The 23,957-nt window shown below is 46.0% G+C and overlaps 1 protein-coding gene across 2 annotated transcripts in view; it reads left to right on the top strand.

The window, feature by feature from the left end:
- Positions 1-23,957, top strand: part of Nup154 (nuclear pore complex protein Nup154) — a 265,616-nt gene that overhangs the window by 50,727 nt on the left and 190,932 nt on the right. For both annotated transcript variants that reach the window (XM_065425126.2, XM_065425125.2), the window contains exon 3: positions 1,856-2,115. In XM_065425126.2, coding sequence (XP_065281198.2) covers positions 1,856-2,115 — 260 coding nt within the window. The remainder of the gene's footprint in view (positions 1-1,855; positions 2,116-23,957) is intronic.

Below are 23,957 nucleotides of genomic sequence, written 5' to 3'. Positions count from 1 at the left end.
GTGTGACCTCCGAATCATTTACATCCTTACGTAGCCATGTCTCTGTTATACCCATAACATCTGGTTCATGCTCCAAGACAATGCTCTCTAGGGATTCCAACTTATTTAGGATACTTCTGGCGTTGACATTAATAATACTAAACTTTGCCTCTTTTGTATGGGGATGTCAGGTGTTTTTTGCGCGAAGTGGTTGCACAACTTTGACCATTTCATGTTTATCTTCATCCCAACTGAACATCACATTATTAACTTTCAATTTATCGAAGATCAATGCTACTTTTGCTCCACCTTTCCTTTCCTCAGAGCAAGAATTCCACAGCTTCTTTCGTATTTCAACAATCCTTTTAGAGTAATCTTCGCTAATACTAATCTGGGTGCCTTTCAGTTTGGAACAATTTTGTAGTATTATTTTCTTATCCCTGAAATCTACGAGCTTTAGTATGATCGGGCGGTTCACACCAGGAATCCTCTTTCCGAGCCTGTGAATCCTCTCGATGGAGCCTAACTTGAGCTTGAGTATACCTTCGAATATGTCGTCGTTTACTTTTTTCATTAGCATTTCCTCACTTTCTTGCCCTTCTTCCACAACTCCGCGTACAATTATGTTATTTCGTCGAGATCGCTTTTCTAAATCATCAACTTTACGGCTGAGCTCAGCCAAATTAGCATCATTCCTGATAACTAAATTCTCGATTTTAGGTAATATTACCTAATATAGGTAATAAGATATAGATAATTAAGGCACTAAAACCCTTGACTTTCGGTTATTAACACACTTCGTGGTAATTAAGCTGAATTAGGGCTAATTTAGCAAAGCTGTTGCAAAACCACCACTACATTTGCTGAGGGGTGTATGCAGGGGTGTATGCATTCGTGGTATGCATTCGCTCGGTTACGTGGTATAATGCCGCAGCTGAGGCAAGCCGATGTTAAACGCAAGAATGGCTGCTTTAGATATACACTATAAATATTTGGCAGACTCTGACATCCACGTAATGCAGTGTTGCGCAAATAATTTAAACACCAGACACTGACGTGTGCTGAGCTGCATTGTTGTTTTTGCGGCATCCTCAAGGTTGCGTTTGTGCTCCTCGAACTCGGCCCGAGTCAGCAGCTTCATCTTGTGGGCAGGGCATTTCAGCAAGGAGTTTTAACATGTCAACTTATTCGGAATCGTTGCAGCACGAAATGCAGACTGGTGATTTTCGAGCAGCCAGAGTGGGCCAAGATGCACTTTGTTGTTTTCATAATGCATGGTGTTTTAAGATTTTAAAATGGCAATGAGAAACCGAAATAAAATCAAGCTGGTGAGTGGTGCCAGAGTCCAATTCTGCTAGAGCAAAATATGACACTCACTTTGCGTCGCTTGCAGGTGGCTACGGCGGCACGTTTGGGTTATTGCTTATTCAAAGCTTGCAGTATGCTTCCAACAACAGTACGCCACTCACTCTGAAACCGATAGGGGAAGTGCTTGTTGCAATAGGATTGGTGGGCATAGCTTTGAATGCAGTGCACAACGAACTGGGAGGAGGTTTGCTGGTACCAGAATCTGAAACTGAGTGCGCGCTGGTGATTTCACGTGACAAAGGTAAGCAAAGAACGACAGAAAGCTGAGCTAGTTGGTAAGGATTCATTATGCAAACTAGAAGTGAGGCGTGCAGACAGGACACAAGAGTAGAGAAGTGGACAACACGAATGCCGTGTTGTCCACTTCTACGCCGTGTTGTCCAGGTAAGCAAGTATTGCAGTGAAGCTGCCATAGTGGTGGCTTACTGCGCTCAGTCATGCACCTCTGCCAAGATTCTCTGCCAAGTGTTTTGCTCTGAAAGTGCTACTATTTTTTCTGCGGTTGTAGGCAAGGAGCTGCTGCTGTTGCCGGAGCCTGTGTTTACGCTGTCAGCTGATGGTGCGCCTGCGACGTGCGTCGTGGGCTCAGCATCGGGGCGGATCTTCCTGGGGGGCCGTGACGGCTGCCTCTACGAGATCGTCTACTCTGCTGGCAGCAGCTGGTTTGGGTCGCGCTGCCGCAAGGTGAACCACTCGAGCAGCACCCTAGCCTACCTGCTGCCCGCTTTCCTCAGCCTGCCCTTTGGCGAGGAGGACCCCATCGTGCAGGTGGGCTGCTGGCTGCTCCAAGCAATTCCTCTACTTGTGATGCATAATTATACTGCCAACATCTAACAAGTGAACAATTTTTGTAGCTCAAGTTTTGTGATCATAAGCTCTGCCGTGAAGCCACACCCCAAGGCAAGGTTCTCCGCCATTCAAAGTACCGTTATCTCCTAGGGAACCCCACTTCCTCCCCACCCTTGCGTGCTGAAGCTCCCTTCTCTCTACTTTCACGGTCGCCCATTCTCCTACTTTTTACAGGCCGCCATTTTGCGTTTAGGACTTGGCGAATAGTGCACGTGGCTCCGGCAAACTCGTGCGTCACTCGTTCTCGCGGCGCTCCCTCAGCCTGCACTATATAGCAGTGAGCCAAATCACTGTTGGAATTTTCGGCTCGGTCGCGTTTGCTCCATTGCCGATGCGAGGGCTTCTCCGTGTGCGCTGTCACCCGCTACCATGCAAGTGCTAGCTGCGAAGTGATCCGATTCACATCAGATATCATGTGATTGATTCGTCCGCGATAATGTGCGGCATGTGAATCCAGCTTTGTCAGCATCGCCGAAGAATGGGGGAACAGAGCCGTTGGCCGACATAGGCAAGTTGTGCAACCGTGACTGGAGACTGCTTTATTTATTTATTCAGCAGCTGCATCACCTTGGAAGGCATTACAGCTGGGGGGTGCATACATATCTACATCAATTGTCTCTCATTTCAACACACAAAGTGTGGTAAAAGCTTTCATTACATTGTATACCTACAATATTTGACGGGAGAGCATTCCACTCCCTCGTGGTCCTACAAAAATATTCATAATGCAAGGTGTCTTCCTTAAAAAGAAATTCATGAAGTTTCAAGGCATGGTCCCCTCTACGCGAGATATACGGCGGTAATGTAATATATTTGTTCCTGTCAATGCCTGTTTTAGAATGGTAAACACTGAAAAAATTTGATTCTGAGGCCCTTTCTTCTGTCCTTTAGATCCTGCCAATGAAGTCTGTGCTTGCTTTCGGTTGCGCAGAATGAATCGAACCACTCTATTCTGATTTTTTTTTCAAGCGATTCGACTGACACCAGGGTTCGCACGGGTGCTTGAAAATCTTGAAAACCCTTGAATTTGAAAATGTGATTTTCAAGGCCTTGAAAACCTTGAAATATTTAGTGGTGCCTGAAAAACCCTTGAATTTCGTGATGATAGTCATTGGCGCCATTCAGCGATTGCCCGTTGATCAACTGGCCACATTGAAAGCGAGGGTTGCCTCCCGATCCAAGCCAAGAAAATTCAGTCCAGTTCGGGCGTTCGTCCTCCATGTTTTATTTTGTTCGCTGTGGTCGCGCACTTTTTATAGTTGCCGCCCTCATACCGCTTGCTAATCGCCTTCTGTTTGCTTATTCAGAGCACGTATTGCGGCGCGCGCTGGACGTGGACGTAATTGTGTGTGCGCGCAATGCCCGGGAAGTGCAATTTCCAGTGATCGTGGCTTAGCCATGACGGGTACAAAGACTGGATTGCGCCGGACACCACGAGTTCGCATCGTGCTAGATGCAGACCATGCGGAAAAATGTTTGACATCTCGTCGAAGGGAGAGTCTGCGCTGAAGAGCCGCAAGAGGAGTTCGAAACACAGCGCGAGCATGAAGAATGCAGCAGGTAGCTCCATGTTGAACTACGTGACATCGTGCGAGTGTGGTGAATCCGTTCGTGTGGTCGAAACGCAGTCCTCGATATTGAATGCCGCAAGCAAGGCTCATGATTTAGTGACAGAAGTGAAAATATTGTGGGCTTTGAAAGTTGTCACGTGTCATTACCCATACAGCTCATCCGCCCACACAAGCGATCTGTTCAAGAGAATGTTTCACGATAGCGAAGTGGCGAAGGTCTTCACATGTGGAGAGAAAAAGTGCGTGTACCTGGCGTGTCATGGTCTCTGGCCATTCTTTCTATCATCCATTCATTGATCAATAGATAAGTGTGACTATTGCATCGTTCTGTGTGATGAATCCGTAAATGATTACCTCCATCTGAAGCAGATGGATATACACGTCAGGTACTGGGATGCATCTCAAAAAATAACAAGGTACTTCACATCCGTTTTTATGGGCCACGCGACGGCAGATGGCATCGAGGATAAATTGTTGAAGGCACTGGAGCCATCACCACATGTTAAGATCCTACAAGTGTCCATGAATGGACCGAATGTCAACTTGAAATTTTGCAGAAGCTATCAGGAGCACCTGCAAAAAAACTATCAAGTACAATGCCGAGATTTAGGCACTTGCGGTCTGCACGTTGTGCACAACGTCAACAGGGTGGGTGTAACCGCCAGCAAGTGGGGAGTGGACATTCTGTTGTCTAGTCTATGTGCATTGTTCGAAGATTCCCCGGCGAGGCGAGAGGGCTTCATAGCGGTGACTGGTCAGACTACATTTCCCCTTAAGTACGTCGCCCATCGCTGGGTTGAAAATGTTCCAGTAGTTGAACGAGCCCTTTCACTGTGGCCTGGTGTGAGAATTTACATCGAGTCTGCAAGAAAGAAAGAAGTGAACCAGCCAAAATGTGCCTCCTTTCAATACTTGCTCAGTTTCTCCAGTTACCCACTAGTCCCAGCAAAACTTGACTTTGCCCATGGGATTGCACTAGTTCTGAAACCTTTCCTGACGGACTATCAGGCAGACCAACCACTTGTGTTTTTTCTGGCAAGGGACCTTGAAACAATTGTCAGGAAGCTTCTCACAAAGTTTGTGAAGTGTTCAGTTCTCTCTGCGTCAGTTGGGACTATAGGCCTGTTGAAAATCGACATTGAAGACGTGAACAGTCACACACCACTTGAGAAAGTGGACATTGGTTGTTATACAGCTGAACAAATTTTGAAGAATTCCAAGGTCAGTGCAAAAGATGCGTTTGCATTTAAAATGGAATGCAAGCAGTTCCTTGTTACTGTGTGGAAAAAGGTTCTTGAGAAGAGTCCTTTAATATTCCCTTTGGTTAGAGGTCTTTCCTCACTGGATCCTCGTCAAATGTCAAGCCAGACCCGTCAAGCCAGACCAGTGCCTAGCAGGACTCGAGAATGTTTTGAATGCCCTCATCGCTGCAAAAAGATTGAGCGATCACCAACGGGACTCTGTTCTCTTTGAGTACGCCGAAATGCTGCAGATGGAGAAGCACAAGCTGCGATTGTTTGAAAAAAGCTCTGACAGGCTAGACATTTTTTTCTTAGAACTCCTAAAGTTCAATTAATCCTACGCTGAGCTCTGGACAGTAGTCCAACTTTTGCTTGTGCTCAGCCACGGCCAGGCAACCGTGGAAAGTGGATTTAGTGTCAACCGGCAGGTCTGTGTGGAAAGCCTGAAAAGTCTGTCCTATGTCTCACAACGCGTTATATGTGACGCCGTTGATAAGGCAGGTGGCATCCTTAACATTCCTATAACAAAGGAGTTGAGGACCTCCGTTTCAGCTGCAAGGCATCGTTATCATGCATATCTGGAGGCGCAGAAGAAGGAACAACTTGAAGAAGCAATGGAGTCAAAAAGGCGCCTTGTTGAGGAAGAAATTGATACCTTAAAGTGAAAGAAAGCAAGACTTGAAGCAACCGTTGCTGATCTGACAGCTTCAGCAGACAACTTGGCTGAGAAAGCAGAAGAGACATGCGATGTCGTGCACATTGTGAAGTCAAATTGCCTTAGGAAAACGGCAAAAAGCAAGACGGAATAACTTCTAAACATCAGCAAGAAATAATCACAAAACTTCAGGAGCTTTCACGAACGCTTGTTACGACCTGTCTTAGTTTACTATTAAACTAGTCTGGTCTGTAAGTGCGTCTTAGTGTTCAATAAATTTGTTGCAGTGTGTTTTTATAGAGTTGTTTTACTATAAAGGGTACTAAATTGAGTATTCAAATGAGTCCTTGAAAAAAACTTGTGGGGGCCTTGAAAGTCCTTAAAAACCCTTGAATTTGTGCCTTTAAAGCCTGTACGAACACTGTGACACGTACAGTGAAATCTCGGTACAACGAACTTCAGGGGACCGCGGGAAAATGTTCGCTATTCTGAAAGGTCGTTATAGTGAAAGCCCAAAAATTAGCCATAACAATAGCATTTCAGTAACGCAAGCGTCCTACCTTTGAAACGGTACCTCCTTGAACTCGTTTCTCACACAATGCACACGTGATCGTCAGACAAGGCACATTTATTTGAAATAGTCCGTGATCGTCTTCTGACGGGTGCAGCACAGACTCTGCAGCACGAACGATTCCAGACCGTCCGCATTCTTATGCACGCCTTCGGCCGCTGTGCCGCTTTTGGCTATAAATATGCGGAGTTTTCGCAAGCAGTCCAACGCATCTGTGGCCGACACGGACTCGTCGCGGTCTTCGGGTGCTGCCGTAACGTGCAGCAAGATTCTTGCTGGTGCTTAAAGATTTTCTCCTTATCTTTGAGAATCGTGGCGATCGTCGACCGCGCCACTCCACGTTCTTTAGCCACGATGGTTTGTTTCTTCCCGTCTTCTATCTCGCGAAAAATCTCTACTCTCTCGCTCAAAGAAAACTGCTTTCGCTTCTTCGCCGTGCTTAGAGTTGTTGAGCTTATGGCAACGCGAACGCCGGCACGCACTTCTAACACAATAATATAACCAGAAGAAAAACAAGATGGAAAGGCCTGATACGGGTGACAGCACGCGAACAACTGAGAAAACAAGCAAGAAAAACGTGATGCGTCGTCACCTCCGCAACAGGAAAAAAAAAAAAAGGCCCACTTCAGCGTTAATTACTACTTTTTTTTTTCTTCTGCCGCACCGTCTCAGGTTTTACGAGCCCATGCTCCCCGCCTCTCCACTCACAAAACCTGGTGCGTCGTTGCCTCCACAACGAAGAAGGAAAAAAAAAAAAAAGTCTCCGCCCGCATCTTTCTCCTTCCGCGCCATCTCAGGTTTTTGCGGGAAGCAAGTTGCAAGGCGGCCCGCTCTTCGCGCTGCGTCGTCTGCTAGCTTAGAGCTCCGACTGCCGTGACGGATACACGGAAATCTAAGAATCCTCGCATTTCGGGATATGAGTTCGTAGTACTGAGGTGTTGTTAAGATGACACGGAAATTAAATAACGATCGTTATTCTGAAATGTTCGTTATTCTGAAGTTCGTAGTAGTGAAATATTTTTACATTGAAACTATAAGCAGTCGGCACGGGATTTCATAAAAGTTCGTTAATCTGAAATGTTCGTTAATGTGGTGTTCGTTGTAACGGGGTTTGACTGTATAAGGATCCCAGCAGATACACGCCTAGTCAAGTACCAAACGTACGTGAGTGAAATACAGCCATTCTTTCAATTTACTAGGTAATTGGCCAAACTTTTGACATAGAAAGCCCAACTTTCGTGCCGCCTTCCTTCTTGCCTCCTGTACATGCCTGTTCCACCTTAAATCCGAGGTACACAAAACTCCTCTAAGTATTTGTATTCCGTAACCCTTTGCAAAGGTCTGAGCAGTGTGGTATGCTGTTACTTTCGCAGATTATATGCAGGCTTTTTTCTTTCTTCCCCAGCCGTTGTAATTGGAAGTGCAGATTATAAGCGATGGCAGGTTACAGTTGCCGACCGTTTATTCGGACCTCACGGGGACTGCAGAAATGTCCGAATAAACAGGTGTCCGAAAAAGCAGATTAAGAAAAAAAAAATTGAATCCTTTATTTCCTGGCACTTATTCGGGCTCTGCAGTAGGCTTGAAGAAATCGTGAATGTGCCGTTGCACGCTGTTTTGTTTACGCGCAATCAGATAAGCCGGAATCTCGGAGAGGGTCGTACAGTCACTGTAGGCGGCTGAAAGCACAGTCAGTGGGTGCGTTAAGTTAGCGTGCTCCGAACTTGAAAGGAGCACGCTTGAGTGCGCTCGAGTGCGATGCCTTTGGAGCTTTAACTTAAGACCATTTTCGCCGACTGTTTTCGGGTGCACGAACGGCGCCGTCTGGCGAATGTTATGTTGCTTCCGCATCCGCTATCGCACTTCGCGTGCTTTTCTAAATAGACCCCACCGACCGTACTCCTGCAGTTCTTGTTAGACGATAAAGAGGTAGAAGAACTTGACGCGCCCCCTCTAGCCACCATAAACGCGCAGCGACAGGGGTAGCAGCAGCGGCTTACGTATGCGATGCGCCAAGCTCAAAGCGCGCCAACACGTTTCCGATCTTGCCTGAGAGCAGCTTCAGACGCACGACTGCGCGGCGGCGGCAGGAACGAGTGGGCAAGGAGAAAGGACTTGCATCAGTAGAAAGAGTAGGAAACATGTCACCTTTGCAGAAGCCATAGCAGGCGCGCGCTCTCGTGCACTGTTTCCAGGTTGGGGCGTGTAGAGCGCGCTCCGCAATCATGCACCGGAAGTCGCTTTTTAGCCGTTAAGTTTAAAAGAGCACACTCTGCTGGCTAGAGCGCGCTCGAGCGCCTTAATTTAACGCGCCCACTGTTTGTGCACGCTCAGCATGCGACGGCAGCGTAGCACATGGTGCGTCATCTTCCGACTCGAAGTCATCGTCCGGCGGTGCAGCAGAAACCTGACGAATGATCTCGCCGTCGTCGAGTTCTGCGCATGTCAGTACAGCAGTGTCAGCACCTGTGAAACTGTCAAATGAGATGGTGTCCGGAATCGCAATGCAACCACTGTGCAGGTCTGGGCAGAACATTTTCCGCGTCAGTAGGGAGCACATTGGAAAGCGACAAATCTTAGGCCTCCCGGCACCCGCTTGCCGGCATTCCCCAACGAAGTCTGCGCGGGCACTTTTGGCGCTAGACACTTGACGCGATTTTCCGTACGCCGCTTTGGATCACTGAAACCTCGACACAGCACACAAAGCAAACACCACCATGCCGACACCAGTCACACAAACGAAAAACGTGTCCTGCTCGCACCGTTGTGTGCGAAAAAACAAATCAGCTGCTGGATTATCTTGACATGGCTTACTAAGCTGAAACCGGAACTGCTGTAGAGCCACTCTATGAACCAGGCAGAAACGATGATGATGAGCCGGAATTTCCAGTAGTGCCACTTTGTGGGGCAGAATGGAGGCTCAGTTTAAAACAAAAATGGCGTTCAGCAAGTCGAACTATGCGCCGGTCATAGTCGATGCATGATGCTCTCGATCGAGTTGGCTCAAGGAGTGTCTGAAAAATCAGATGAGAGGTTGCAACGTGTCCGAACTTTCGGCAGTTGTTATACATTATGGTCTATGGGGAGAATGGCGGTGCCGCGAAGCTGACCGAATAGTCGGACATGTCCGAATTTTTGGAGTCCGAAAAATCGGTCGGCGACTGTGTATGCTCCAAAATAGAGTAGATACTGTATTCTGTGACACTTGCCCTTTTCCACTTGTGGTATGCCTCACTGCAATACTTTGTGTATGCTTCACCGTGTAACGTCGCTGTGTTGAGGTGAAGTTGACTTTTGGGAAACTGCATCATGCAATGCATCCTGTTTTCCAAGCTTCGAAACCATTGGTGAACATTACAGAGGTGGAGTCGGCGCCATTGCAAACAGTAGTGAATTGTTTTAATGATAAACACGACACTGAACAATGAGGAGCTTGGTAGCGAATGTCGAAGTGGTGGTGGCTACGGCTGCCAGCAGATCTGCATGCAAGAGCATCGGTTCAAGGCAGTGAGATAATCAAAATGACAGTGGTAGTGGCTTCGATTGATGCCGTTTTGGATGTGCGGTCGTGGCAAAATGTAGCAAAAAACGGATGGTGCGTCCCAAATTGTGCCTCTGAAATTTCAGATGTTCTTTTAAATATTGACTCTATGAGGTCCGTGGCAGTGCCGTGACGGCGTCCAAATTATTGGGCATGTCACGCATTGTCGCCACGCAAAGTTATAAAGGATCAGTGGTTACTACGCTTTTATCAGGAGATCACGGTTTGACGGCACTTTGTTTGCGCTCGTAATGGTAACAGCACAAACAAAACAATGACGGAGTGAAAGGACACAGGACGAGCGCTGTTTACGTGTTGCCAATTGCTGATAACGTTTTGTGGAGACATTCTACCTTTTGAACATCGCATTTTGTTCACCTGAAGCGACATAGTGAAATCTCCATATAACGAACTACAGGGGACCATCGTAAATTGTTTGTTATTCTGAAAGGTTGTTATAGTTAACCATAATTAACCATTTTGCTCTTAACCCATCAGCTCACCAGTTGTCATTGTATGAGCTATCCATTAAAATGTTGCTGTTGACTTTTGGCTCAAGCTCTTGCTATTTCCTATAGCTAGGGTTCTAAAAGTGGGTTCCGTGGAACCCAGGGGGTCTGCAGGCTCCTCCTTGGGGTTCTGCGAGCCACTGATAAATATTCCCTGGTCCCGCACTTGCCAAGTTGCTAAGATGGCAAATACGAGGGCGATCGATCCCGGGAACCTCCATCACCCGTGCACGTTACAGTACGTGAATGAAGTATGCGAACCATGCAATAATTCCGCCAGCAGTTTGTAGCTAGCCAGCCTCCGGAAACGGGCAGTGTGCCTAAGCTTTTGCACTTGAATCTCGGAGGCTGTAACTTACCTTCGTGCAGATCTCTCCCATTTGGATCAGTGCTGCTAGCGTGCATGCCTAAATATACACCAAAGGAAAAAAATAGGCATGGAGCAGCACAACACATTTGGTTCTTACGGTAGCTGAGCAAGCGCCACAAATGTGCGACTCAAAAGAGCAAAAACTGTGTCAGCATCCGACCAAAACGGAACAGCAGATTCCACATTGTCATAGTCATCAGCGGAAAGGGTATGTGACACTTGAATGACACAAATGCCTGAATGCTTCATGCCTAATTGTGCCTTTGAACTCTTTATTATTGCGTATATCATTGAGCACAACACCGCGTTGGCGACTGGCGACATGTCTTCATAAATGCATAGTTGCCACCCATGATCACGTCAATAGCCACCATGGTTTCGTCCACAGTGGTTGCAACAAACAATAGTTTTGTTTTGACTCTATGCATGCGTCGACTGCGTGCGTTCAAAAATGCATAGTCACCCTCCATGATCACGTCGATAGTCACCGCGGTTTCGTCCTCAGTTGTTGCAGCAAACAGTAGTTTGATCTTGTCTTGGTGTGTATGTTGGCTGCCTGCCTTCACAACTGCAAGGTCACTGTCAACAGCGCCTGCGGTTTTGTTCGCAATTTTCGCCCGTGGTTTCGTTCGCCAACAATGATCTGTTGGCGGCCAACTCACTGGCCAAAAAATAATCGGGATCTGCGCACGCTAGTGAATACAGTCAACGACCGATTTTTCGGACCCTCTAGGGAATGTAAAAACGTCTGAAAATTCAGGCAGTCGGAAAAAATGAATGCATGTAAAAAACGCACCTTTTTTCTTTTTTTCTTGGATCTAGAGGTATAGGGCGAAGTACCACGCTTCCGAAACCCTGCCAAAGCATCAATAAACGTGCTATAAAAAGAGGCGTTCAAAAACTCTGTATGCAGCCGACTGCCGGTTTATTATGTACATGTGCATCGTTGGGCAGCCAGTGTTATTGCTGCAGTGGCTTGAAGAACTTGTTGATTGTTGTTTGGACGGCGTTCCGTTTGCATGCGATCATGTTCGCCTCGATCTGAGTAAGGGTCATGTCAGCACTGTACACCGATGAAAGAGTCAACAGTGCTTGCGTCAATTCGGCACTTGTAGGCGGCGCAAGCATTGGCTCCTCATTTTGAACATCGGAGTCTTCTGAATCCCCCACAACCTGACGGACTATTTTCTCGTCAGTCAGTTCTGCGCAGAAGCTGAGCTCGTGGTTAGTGTCAACAAACTGTTCAAAAGTTATTTCCGTGGGTACGGTACTGCTTTCCACCTTTGATGCCATCGGCGAGGACGACGAAGACGAAGTGGGGGCCATCGAAGGCAAGCGAAATCGTCAAGTTGCGAACAGTGCAGTTCGCTGACGAGCGTCGAAGCACCTAGGCCTAGCGTCGCAGAGCACACCTGACACAGCAGCACAACCACACACCACGCTAGCCAAAATGTGGCCTGCGCAAACAAACGACATAGCGGCACTCCGGAAACTCCGCTGGAGGCGGAAGTGCGGCCATTTGCGGCGATCATGGCAGCGATGAACATAGCCAGCGTGGCCAGACCAAATCGGTGTGTGACGGCTAGATTCGGCTAGTTGTGGTTCAAAGCGGTGATATGCTTCGGCTGCAAGTCGATTTCTTTCGCAAGGGCGCTGTGCGAGGAGCCAAAGAACCTTCCGTTGCGTCAAAAAGTCCGGAAAATTGGACGGCGGGGGGTTCGAGCGTCCGAAACTTCAGATGTCCTTATACATTGATTCTATGGGGCTCGTGGCAGTGCCGCGAAGACGTCCGAAATATCAGGCATGTCCGAAAATTTGGGCGTCCAAAAATTCAGTCGTTGACTGTAGCATGTCTCAGATGAAGACGCACGCCTTGGCTGCACTGCGAAGGAAGTCACGAGGCCTTCCCCATTGTAAGTGCTAATCAGTCACGAGATGATGAGAACTGCATCTTCCACACTGTACTTTTTGGGCGAGTTGGTTCATCTTAAAACATGGGTAACAGCGCAAACAGATGACCACAAGAAGGCAGACATGTACGTACCTGCCAACCCTCCCGATTCGCCCGGGAGACTCCTGATTTTTTACTGAACTTTCTGATTGTATGATCAATGTCGTAGATCTCCCGAAAAGTGGTCTCTGTTCGTGCAAGAGGGGTTTTTGCGAAACCGGCACTGCGAAATCTAAAGCCACATCGTAATTGTCAGCATCACCAACAACGGCTGCACTAGCGCCATCGGTATCATTGACTACGCAGCCGACTACAGTGCCTAGTAAGCCAACCAAAGCCAAAGCCAACGTAGCTCTTGCATTTCATGCAGGCCTTCCTCCATGGTGCAGCTTGTTGCTGCTGCTTGCAAGGCGTCGCTGCTTGTGTGTATGATTAGTGTTGGCTAGGCCGTGTGTACGTGGTGCATTGTGTAAAGTTACAATCCTCGTGTGCTTGATGCCATGGCACTATCAAAGGCCAAGAACAGGTATTTGCAGAAGTTTTTGCGATCCTATACTTCTGAATTTCCATGCTTTTTGACATCAAGAAAAGGAAAACCTTATTCATTTTGTACAATGTGTGGATGCGACGTCAGCACACAGTGGCAAAGGCGACTTGAAACTCACGACGCACCTCTGAGCAGCAAGACAACATAGTGAACTTTCTCCGGAACAACTGCGACGACAGTGTCATATGTCTGGAGGGCCTGTTTACGGGATTCCTCGTCGAATACAACCTACCCCTAGTGTCAGCAACCACGTTGGGCCTCTTTTACGGAAAATGTTTCAGAAATGCGACGAGGCAAAGCATTATGAATGTCGACGCAACTCTGAAACGCAACTTGGAAGAGCAACTTGGAATTTATTTCACAGACATCGCTCTCGAGTCTTCATTTTTTTTATTCAAATATTCCCTCAGCTGCTGCCCCGAGACGCTTTAGATGCTCTCAGAGCTGAGTTTGCCACACTACAGGCATACAGTCCTCAAGAGCACATCCTGAATGAAGAAAGGTGGGATGTGCAGTGGTCTATGGTTGGAAAAATGAAAAACATTGATGGAAAACAGGGTTCACAGAGTTGCTGAGGTGATGCTAGATTTACTCGTGATACTGCGTAGCAAGGCAGAGTGTGAGAGGATTTTAGCACGGCGCGAAAAACTAGGGACTGAATTCCGCTCATTAATGTGCAACACAACCCTCCAACAAACACCTGGGGCTAGTGAAGGGGTTTTGAGCAAAGCTACTCGGACAAATTTGTGAAGTGAGCAAAGTCTGCTACTACAAGGTCCCTTCAAGAGGGCTCGTCCAACACTGCCTGAAAATTCGACACCCCTCCCCCCCCCCCGGTCCCAACGGAAGTTGAAACAGTGAATGCAACACCCCCCCTTTGGCGTGAAGGGTGATAGCATGCCAACAACGCAAGTGTAATACAGCCAAGCATGCGTAACAAAACGCAAACAATTATTTTCTTTTTCTTTGCAATCAGAACCCCCCTGACAGCCACATCCAGAAGATCTAATTCAGCATCAAAGAGAGCAAGGGAAGGGGTGTGAAAGGCACTTTCTACCTAATTTTCTAATGTGGTAGGCTTTTAAACTGATGCGCACGGTCTTGTCGCGGTTCTTACCTAAAATCATTGTCTCTTTCATCCGAGCCACACGATCTGTACACTTGCTAATATGCGCAACTAAATGTGCGTATTTATCATCTAGTTTTTTCAGTTTTTGAGCGTGTTCCCCTAAACGGTCATTGACACAGCGACCATTTTCACCGGCGTAAAGCTTCCCACTTGACATGGGAATGCAATACACCATTCCAGTGAAACATTTAAGAAACGGCGGGTGGTGGTTCTTCTGGCATCCACGTTTTCTGGCGTTGCAGAAGCGTAACAGCGCTTGTGTGTACGTGTCTCCCTTCTTGTGGTCGTATGTTTGCGCTGTTATCCATATGTTCCACAGTGCTCTTGCGCAAAATCGAAATGGGATTTGCCGATTCATTCAGTAAATAAAGCGCGTTGATGTAGTAAGCATTTGTTTGTTGTTTTCTGTATACCCTCGATAATTCGACATTCTGTTAATTTGGACATGTTGTTTTCAGTCCTGTGAAATCCGAAATGATGAGGTTTTACAGTGCTTAAAGTAGTGTAGGCACTAATTCCAAGAGTTCTTGCGATGAAAGGTTATAACTCTCCCCATGCCTTGGTTGCGATGCTGTCTTGTATTGGCTCATGACATTGGCACCCAGTTTGCACCGTGTGGGTTGCATATTGCCACCAAATAGCCTGTCGACCACCACCGTTGGCCTCAAACATGTTGTTCACTGCATCCCCTTGGCATTTGATGAAGCTTAGCAGGGTTCCCTGGGACCAACATGCTGGAGAACCTATAGAGACGCAGACCTATGCAGAATAGGACGGCTCATGGAAAAATTTCAATCCCCGTGAAGTAATACAATGCATTGAAATCCTGATCTACATGGGAATTGTGGAACTGCCTAGCCTCCATCTATACTGGAATACTTCGGAGTTATTTTGGGGCCTCATTCCTCCAAAGATAATGCCCAGAAGCCGATTTCTTTCTTTCCTTGTTTTTCTCAGAGTTATGGACCGAGAGAAGACTGACTCTGTCCGTGATGGCAAGCTGCGCAGGATCGCACATCTACTGCAGCATATGAATGACGTGTCAGGTCAACTTTTTGAGCCATACCAAAACTTGTGCGTGGACGAACAAATTGTTAAATCAAAAGGACGATCAGGAATTTGGCAGTATATATGTGATAAGGGGCTCAAAGGGGGGTATAAGGTATGGATCCTCGCTGTCTCAAGGACAGGCTACACTGTTCAAATCAGTGTTTACGCCAGGAAGCGAAAAACGGCCAGCTCAAAGGGACTGGCTTATGGCGTTGTAACCCGCCTGTGTGATGCATATTTGGATCAAGGCTACATCATCTACCTTGACAACTTCTACACGTCCACCGCCCTCTTTGAACGTCTTCTTGAAAGGAAAACTCTCTCTTGCGAAACAACGCAAAGATCGTCGTGGATTCCCTCCCAGTTGAAAGACACCACGTGGGAGAAAAGACCAACTCGAGGGGACATTCGCTGGCTGCTGGCTGCAGTGCCATGATGTGCTGTACTTGCAGTGGAAAGACGAGCACGCTGTAAGCATGATAAGCACAGTGCACACTGCCAACAATCACGTCACTGCAATGCGCAAAGACTGGAGACCAATAAACAAAGCTCCCCATCAGGAAGCCGCTCTTACTAGAAGACTACAATAAGGGCATGCTTGGTGCTGACAAGTCCGATCAACTTATTATTTTTGATGAAGTGTGTCAGGTGGTGGAAGACACTGTTCTTCCGTTGCATTGAAATTGCTGTCAACAGCTTCATCATTTTCCAAGAACACAGGGAACATCATCCCGAGATAGAGGAGCTCTTTAGAAAGACTGGCTTTGACCAGCTTGCATTCCGAATTGAGCTGGCAAACCAGATTCTTGGGATGGACGACATACATGTTCACCCTCCACCTCCTCCAACAAAGTTGGAGCACAAGACCCAGGTGTAAAAAAAAGTGCCGTAACTGCAACCTCTGCAGTAGAGAAGAACAAAGTAGAGATGAAGGCGGCAGTTTTTTTGTGGGCCATGCGGTGTGTATCTGTGTTTGATCCCGACGAGGGACTGCTTTGGAGAATGGCATGCTGCCCAACCATGCTAACATTATTTTTTGTGGAAAGAACAGTTTTCCGCAAGACTTTCTAAAACTTGTGTCATCTCTTTATGGCGTAATAGGCTACAAAATGTGTATCTTCAAATTTTTTCACTCGATATTTTTAAAGTTCTGCACCTTTTTCAAGCAGGATATCCTCACTATAAATTTTTACACTATAAAATGTTTTTCAATAATTTGTGTAATAAATATACATATATGCAACATTTATGTTATTGAATAGGAAATTATTTTAGCTATATTTTGATACCAAACAATGTAAATAAGGCAGTGTCTAGCCGCGAAAAAATATTTTCTTCCACTTAGTAAAAACTGCCCTTTTTCCCGTCGTAGCAAAAGAGTTAAGGGAGTACACTGCCATTGAAATAATGTTCATCATTTCTTTCATCAGTATTAATGAAACACTGCAGTCTCATTAAGATTCTTGTGCTGATTTCAAATACGTAATTCATTTTCAAATTAGTTTTGAATTTAAATGAAAGTCATTGTCCATCGTCTGCAGAAACAATAGAAAAATAACCGCGCTACAAAAATTCATATTGGCACATGCATAGGTACTAGAAAACATGAACACAATGATAGGAATACTTTTTGATATAACAGATATTAGTAATTCTATAGTAATTCAATCTTCACTGTTTCAAATGTGGTTACCCTACTGTCTGATCTAAAGCAGTATTGAAAAATTTTGAAGCATAAATTCCAAAATCTGTTTCTACTATTGTGGGCTTCGCACACACAACTATGACCCACAACAAAAATTATGGCTCTACCTGCCTTGAAGGCAGAGATATCACTGCTGCAAATCAGCATGAAGTAAAAAATAGGTATTTTGAGAAAATGAGAAAAAGGAAATACATTCACTTTTAATCAAAAGTGTAGAAAAAGTTTTACAATATTTTGCAGTGAAAGTGACTAAGAGCCACCAAGAATGTGGTTGCTCTGGCTACAGCCATCCAAATGTGGCAAAAACATCGCTTAGTGCCGTTGGTCGATTCCTGGTGGCTTACATCACATGTGTGGTGAACACAAATATGCCGCAGATAAGCCGCGGTGCTGCCAGCGCAGAACATAGCCGACCATAGCCAGCCGGTTACCGAGAAAGGGCCGGCGCACAAAGAATAAAGACCAGTTGGCACCGAGACTCCAAGGCCCATGCCTCGTCTCTGCTTTCCTCGCGTGTGCCAATACATGCGCGGCTAGAACGTTCGCAAAGAACAGGTTGCTCTTCTGGTTGCCGTTCATGCAGGGCGAACTCTATGCCAACGCGACATCGCCGCTGCATGCGCATGTGACGACGGTCTTCATGGCGAGGCTATATTCTCGTTTGCTTTAGCGTACTGTGGTGCTACCACGCTATGCACCTTGCACTTGACAAACGACAGTGCGTTCACACTGTTTATAGTGAAGCCTGCCTCAGCGTCAACTGGGGTGGCCGCAACGTCTGTGCGAGTGAGGGAGTCCAACTTCCGCTTTGTGGCTGGTGTTGAAGCAAGAACATGAAGTTCTTTTTTGGGGGGGGGGGGGGGGGGCATTCATCTCCCTCTGCAGCAGATCTGCATGCTGCAGCATTGCAGTGTCCTGCTGAACGCGGCCGCTGTCTGGAACACTTTCACTCATTGGTGAGCTGGCTAGTCCTTCTTCGTCATCACTTTCTGATGGCGGCAGAATGTTCTTGATGTTTTCCAAAGGAATGGAATACCTTTGAAAGTTCTAAGCTGATTGCTTCTTGTTTTTGCTGAACTTGTGTGCCTCATAGCGAACTTTGCCAGTGGATCAGACATAGTTGCGCACTTGCTACAAGCCTACGAGATGCGCCATTGTGTTGCCTGCGGAGCGGAGCAGACGACAGGAAGCTTGCGCAGCCAACCACAGCACGTGTTTCTGGTCACGTGTGCTAGTCAACGAATGGGATCGCGCATTTGAACCTTTTCTTCTCCCTGGATTTCAGTATCACCGGCGAGCTGGCAGAGTCACTTTAGGTGGGAAATTGAAGAAGAAAGGCTCTTCTTTACAATGAGACCAAGATGGCTGTGATTGTATGCGTAGGAAAAGAGCTACGCGCCGTGATAAAAAGGGTTCTTGCGCGGAATTCAGCTCACGGTGGTGTTATAAATTGATATTGCGAGCAGAATACTCATCCGCAAGATGGGAAACTTGATGAATTGAAGGAATAGTAGCTGTAGGCATTGAAAATGTCAATTTCAAGAAATCGATTCTTTTCATGTTCTTTTTCGCCTCAAAGAGCTGTGTCCCCCCCCTCTTTAACCTGTTTCGGCAGACTGAAGTGTGTAATCTTGGGTGAAGAACATTTAAAGGTGTCCTGCACATCCTTCCCACGAGCATTTCACGTGGTGCTCTGCCAGTGACCTCATGTGGTGTGGTTCAGTAATGAAATAACAACCTTTAAGTTTGAGTAAAACTTGAAGCAGCGCGAAGAAGACGAGAACACACACAACAGGACGAGCGCTGTACTGCCAACTGGAAAATTTATTGAAAAGTCACACAGCTTTTATAATATATCAAAAAACACCAATAACCAAAAGGTTTAAACGCATGCATACTGCCTACAAGTGTAAGTGCTTATTTAAGAAATTTCTCATGTTTTGCTAGGCTGAGCGACGGTTCGCGTTTTTGATTCTCAACATTTTTTCGATTGTTGTCTTCGTCTTCTTCACGCTGCTTTACGTTTTACTTCAGATGAACCAATTCGCCCAAATCGAGTTGTTGCTACTATTGAAGTATGGGTTTGAAAGGATCCACAACCGCTCTTCTTGATCTTGACAGCCCGTACAACTCGGTCTACCGCCCCATTGAAAGCTGGTTGGTTGTGCGGCACAAGCATGCGACGTATCCCATTCCGTGTCAGGATTTCCAAGTATTGCTCACTTGCAAAGGCAGGTCCATTATTGGACACGATGACATCCGGCAGTCAGTGCTGTGAAAATGCTGTCACAATGCTGGGATGACAGCATCTGCTGACATTTGTGCCACTAGACAGACTTGGATCCATTTTGAATAGGTGTCAACAATGACAAGAAATGTATGTCTCAAGAATGGGCCCTTAAGTCAACTTGAAGCCTTGACCAAGGCCTCTTCTTTGGAAATGGTCAAGGTATGTGCTGAATGCGTTGACAGTGCGCTGGTAAGCTTGGCATCTAGCACAAACCCTTACGCTCTTAGCGGTGTCACTATCAGTGCCCGGCCACCAGTCATGGCTTCTGGCAATCAACTTGATTTTCTCAATGCCAGGATGCCCAGCATGAAGAAGAGTCAGGACTTTGCCTTGCAGAGATTTTGGGATAACAACTCTGGGATCCCACAGCAAGCAACCCTCAGGGAAGCTGAGTTCAGTGTTGTCAATAGATTCCTTCTGGTCCGACTGGAAGCCCGTCTCCTCGCAGGAGAGCAAGAACTATGTGACTCGGGAGGGCATCATTTCTTGTGGTCTGTGCTACAACAGAGCACTTTCCGAGCACTTCGGAGTGCTCGGAGACTTAAAGGGACAGGCATTTTTATTAATGAAGGCTACTCAAAAGATGTTAGACAGAAGCGATAAAACCTTTGGAACAGTGCTTTGAGGGATAGGGAGAGTGGGTGCAAAGTTATTCTTGTTTACGACAAGATGAAGATTGACAGCAGCACATACGCCTGGGATGACGTGAAGAAGCAACGTTATGTAATGTATCAGCAAAAGACAGACCCAAATGCAGCTGGAACTAGTGTGTTAACATCTGACTGACGTCCCCAGACGCGCAGGCTTCACTTGCTCAATATTAATGCCCGTAGCCTCTTAAACAAAAGCGTTGAAGTGGAGTATGTTTTGACCGAGCATGAGCCGGATGTAGTGATAGCGATGGAAACATGGCTCTACTCCAAAGTTTATGATCACGAAATCTGTTCACCGTGGTACAAAGTGATAAGTAACGACCGTAGCAGCTGAGGTGGGGGTGTGGTGATTTTCATTGATAGCAGACTGTGGCATACAGTATTTGAGTATCCTTTTAGATATAGAAACAGCGTGGTATAAAATTTTTTTTGGGGGTAAATGAAGTTGTTATCGGTGCAGTGTATCGCCCACCTGGGACAAGCACAGCAGCTATCGAGAGACAATGATTTCATGCACTGCTTGCTTGTACAACACAAGAACGTTGTTGTAGCAGGTGATTTTAATGTTCCTAGAGTATTGTGGGACAGCATGTTGCCGGAAAATAGGGAATACGAGTCTGCCACCACACTACGAAATGCGTTTTTCGCACAGTCTTCACCAAGTTGTCAATGAATACACTCGTGTCCAGCAAGCCAGCAAATCTGTCCTTGACCTTATATTTCTGAGTAAAAACTTGTTCCTCCGGCTACACAAAGTTGAGCTTTTTCCTGGAATTTCTAATCATTTTATCGTTGACATTATCGTTGGCGTTGGCACCGACGTTGCAGCAGAATGGAAATGTATCCAGACATGTTTGGACTTACAGGGACTACATCAATATGGCCGATGATACGGCTATACTTGACAAATTAGACATTTCTTTTGAACGGTTTCAGGAGCTGTGTCTCCAACAAAATACGCACATAAGCAAAGTTTGGCTAATGTTTAAAACTTTTGTACACAAATACATAACCCAGTTTGTGCCCTTGAGGGTAAAAAAGAAATGTGTGCATAACCCCTGGATATCATGCGAAATTATCTATTTGAAAAGGAAAATACAACGATCCAAAGCAAGGTACAAATGTGTGCGCAATCTAGATCTGTTAGAATAGATTATTGCACTCAAAAAAGAGTTGAAGGATAAAATAGGAGTGTCCAAACAGAAGTATTTTAGTGTTACAGTGTCAAAGTTCCTTAAAGCCTCACCCCAAAAGTTTTGGAGGCACTTTTCAAAAGACAAAAAGGCAATCTCTGAGTTAAGTATGACACAAGGCTTTATTACCAATGAAGATATTGCAAATGAGCTTACAGTTTCTTCTCCAGTGTCTTTACTACAGACAATGGCGAAGTAAACTTTTGTGTTTCTTGTTGCTTCCTTCCTCTAGGGGAACTCCAGCTTTCTGAGTGAGGTATAAACTATTGCTCAATCTAAAACAATGTAAATCGTCTGGACCTGATAAAATTCCTAACGCATTTTTAATGAGGTATGCAGAGTGGATGTCCAAATACCTCTTAGTTATCCTTCAAAAATATCTGTTGTCGGGGGCTCTACCTGACGATTGGAAATTAAGGCCTATTGCACTAACGTCAACACCATGCAAGATTTTTAAACACATTGTCTTCAAACACATCAGATAATTTCTGACGAGCAAAAAATTCTTCAGTGAGTCTCAGCGTGGTTTTCGTAGCGGCCTCTTGACAGTGACACAACTTCTGGAAACAGTGCATTTCATCTGTAAAGTGCTAGATTGAAGAGGCCAGGTAGATATAATTATCTAGACTTTAGAAAGTCATTTGATACGGTTAGTCACACGAAACTATTATTGAAGTCAAGAGTCGTGTTAGAAAATGCAAGGTTGTCCAATGGATCGAAGCTTTTCTAATAAATCGCCCACAGTTCGTTAGTATTAAGGAAAGCCAGTCTACAATATGTGAGGTTGTCTCCGGAGTGCCGCAGGGCTCTGTGCTGAGACCCCTGCTCTTCCTAATACATATATATATCTATGACCTGATAGCAGACCCATCCATTCAAGTCAAATTATTTGCAGATGATTGCGTTATTTTGACTGAAGTAACCTCCACAGCTGACCAACTTAAGGGGGGACGCGGCCCTCGAAAACCGAAAAATCACGAAAAAGTCGATTTTTGAAAAAACATTTTTGGGTTGTATGTCTCATAGACTACCTATTCTGTAATTATCAGCACCTAATTCATCCACAAAGTAAAAAAAAAAAACGCTACTTTTGAGGCCACCGCGGCCCACAAAACACATGCAAATGCCGAAATGAAGTCAAACTTCGTACGCGCGCCATTCCCGGCCCATGTGGCCTGCCCACGCCATCTTGGTGTCATTTTGACCGGGAATTCTTTGTCTCCATTTTGCCACCTTGCAAAATGGCATCGTCGGCGCGGTTGAGGTGCTATTGGCGTTTTCCTGCAATGTGATGCAGAGCGCTGATTGGCCGGAGCAGTGCGCTCAAATCCCGCAGGCTAAAGCGCACCTGCCATTGGCCGCTGCGAGGGCGGCGGCTGCTCCCTTTGATGTCACTTCCGCCGCGCTCGCGTCGTTGTTACCCCTTGCTCCGTCCGCCTCAGCACTCAGCTTGCGAGCTGCTCATCGCCTTGTGCTATCTTTTGGATTATTTTCTCAGCTTTTTCTTTTTTTTTATCGCTAGTTCTTTGCCGCACGCAATGCCGGCAAAGCCCAAGACAGTGCAGATGTTCGGTGCGTGAAAGCGCAATATGCTCCTTATATGAGCATCGAACTTCTGATCTTCCGCAGCGAGTGTCGACTGCGTAGACGCTTTTCAGTGGCGGAACTGTGCTTTCAGCTGTCGCCAGTCAAAAATCCAACACATTGAGTGTGCCTGGAGCTGCAACAGTTAATTAAAAGCTCCGCAGGAGCTTTCTAATAAAATAACACATGTGTTCAACTTTAAGGCCTGTTTTCTCGGAATGGGTTTTTTCACTAGTAGTGGTGGTGGGGAAGGCGATACATATCTCAAGAACCGCTCATCAGATTTGTATGCCGTTTTTTTATTCTGTTCCTGAATGACTTTGCCAGGGGGTAACAGGCTTCTTTTTTTTTTGAAAGCTGGTGCAGTTAACTTATAATAAGCGATAAATTTTTTATGAATGTGGTCATTACTGACTCCATCAAATTCAAAGTTGTCTTAAAATATTTTGGAGGGGAAAATAAAGAAAAGAGCTTTTTAGCCCCCTGGGATATCTATCAAGGGATCATCACAGTGAATTTCAGCTTCCTACGATGTCCTGGCATTTCTCCAGGCTCTTCCTCAGGCATATACATGAACCACCTAGTTAGACCTCAATAACTCTAGAACTAATGAACACATCTTCATGAAACTTTGCAGTTCCTCATAGTTCAGTGGTGTGGACGTACCCTGAAAGTTTAATCTGGATATCTTTAAAAATAAAAAAGTTTGGTCTCCAGGGTAGCCTCCACCCTTAAAGTTAATTCTTACTTCAATCAAGCACATGAATGGTGTAGAAAATGGCAAATGTCACTGAACTTGGATAAAACTGTATGCATGACAATATCGCACAAACGCGCCCCTTTACAGTTCAACTACTCCCCATCAGGTACTCCACTAACTCGAGTGGCCGAATACAAGTACAGTAAAACCTCGTTAATTCGAACTCTGTTTATTCGAAATCCCGCGTAATTCGAAGGTTTTCGGCGGTCCCAGCACTTTGCATGCAAATTTTGCCGGATAACTTGAACAGCCAGTGTGCCCATATCTGGATAATATGTCAGTTTAAACCATGGCCTCCGTGATCTGCAACAAAAAAAGTTAGTGTGCCAGTCTCTGAGGCCAGTATAGTTGCCGGAGTGGCAGCCAGGTGACACTTTAAATCAACTTTCTATTTCCGGCGAACGTTGTGCGCAGTTTTGTGGAATGTAGCGGCGGTAACAG

The sequence above is a fragment of the Dermacentor albipictus genome, chromosome 8 (genome assembly GCF_038994185.2).
Source record: "Dermacentor albipictus isolate Rhodes 1998 colony chromosome 8, USDA_Dalb.pri_finalv2, whole genome shotgun sequence".
Taxonomy (NCBI): Eukaryota; Metazoa; Arthropoda; class Arachnida; order Ixodida; family Ixodidae; genus Dermacentor; species Dermacentor albipictus.
Note: the sequence above shows the minus strand (reverse complement) of the source record. Positions and strands in the feature narration are given on the sequence as shown.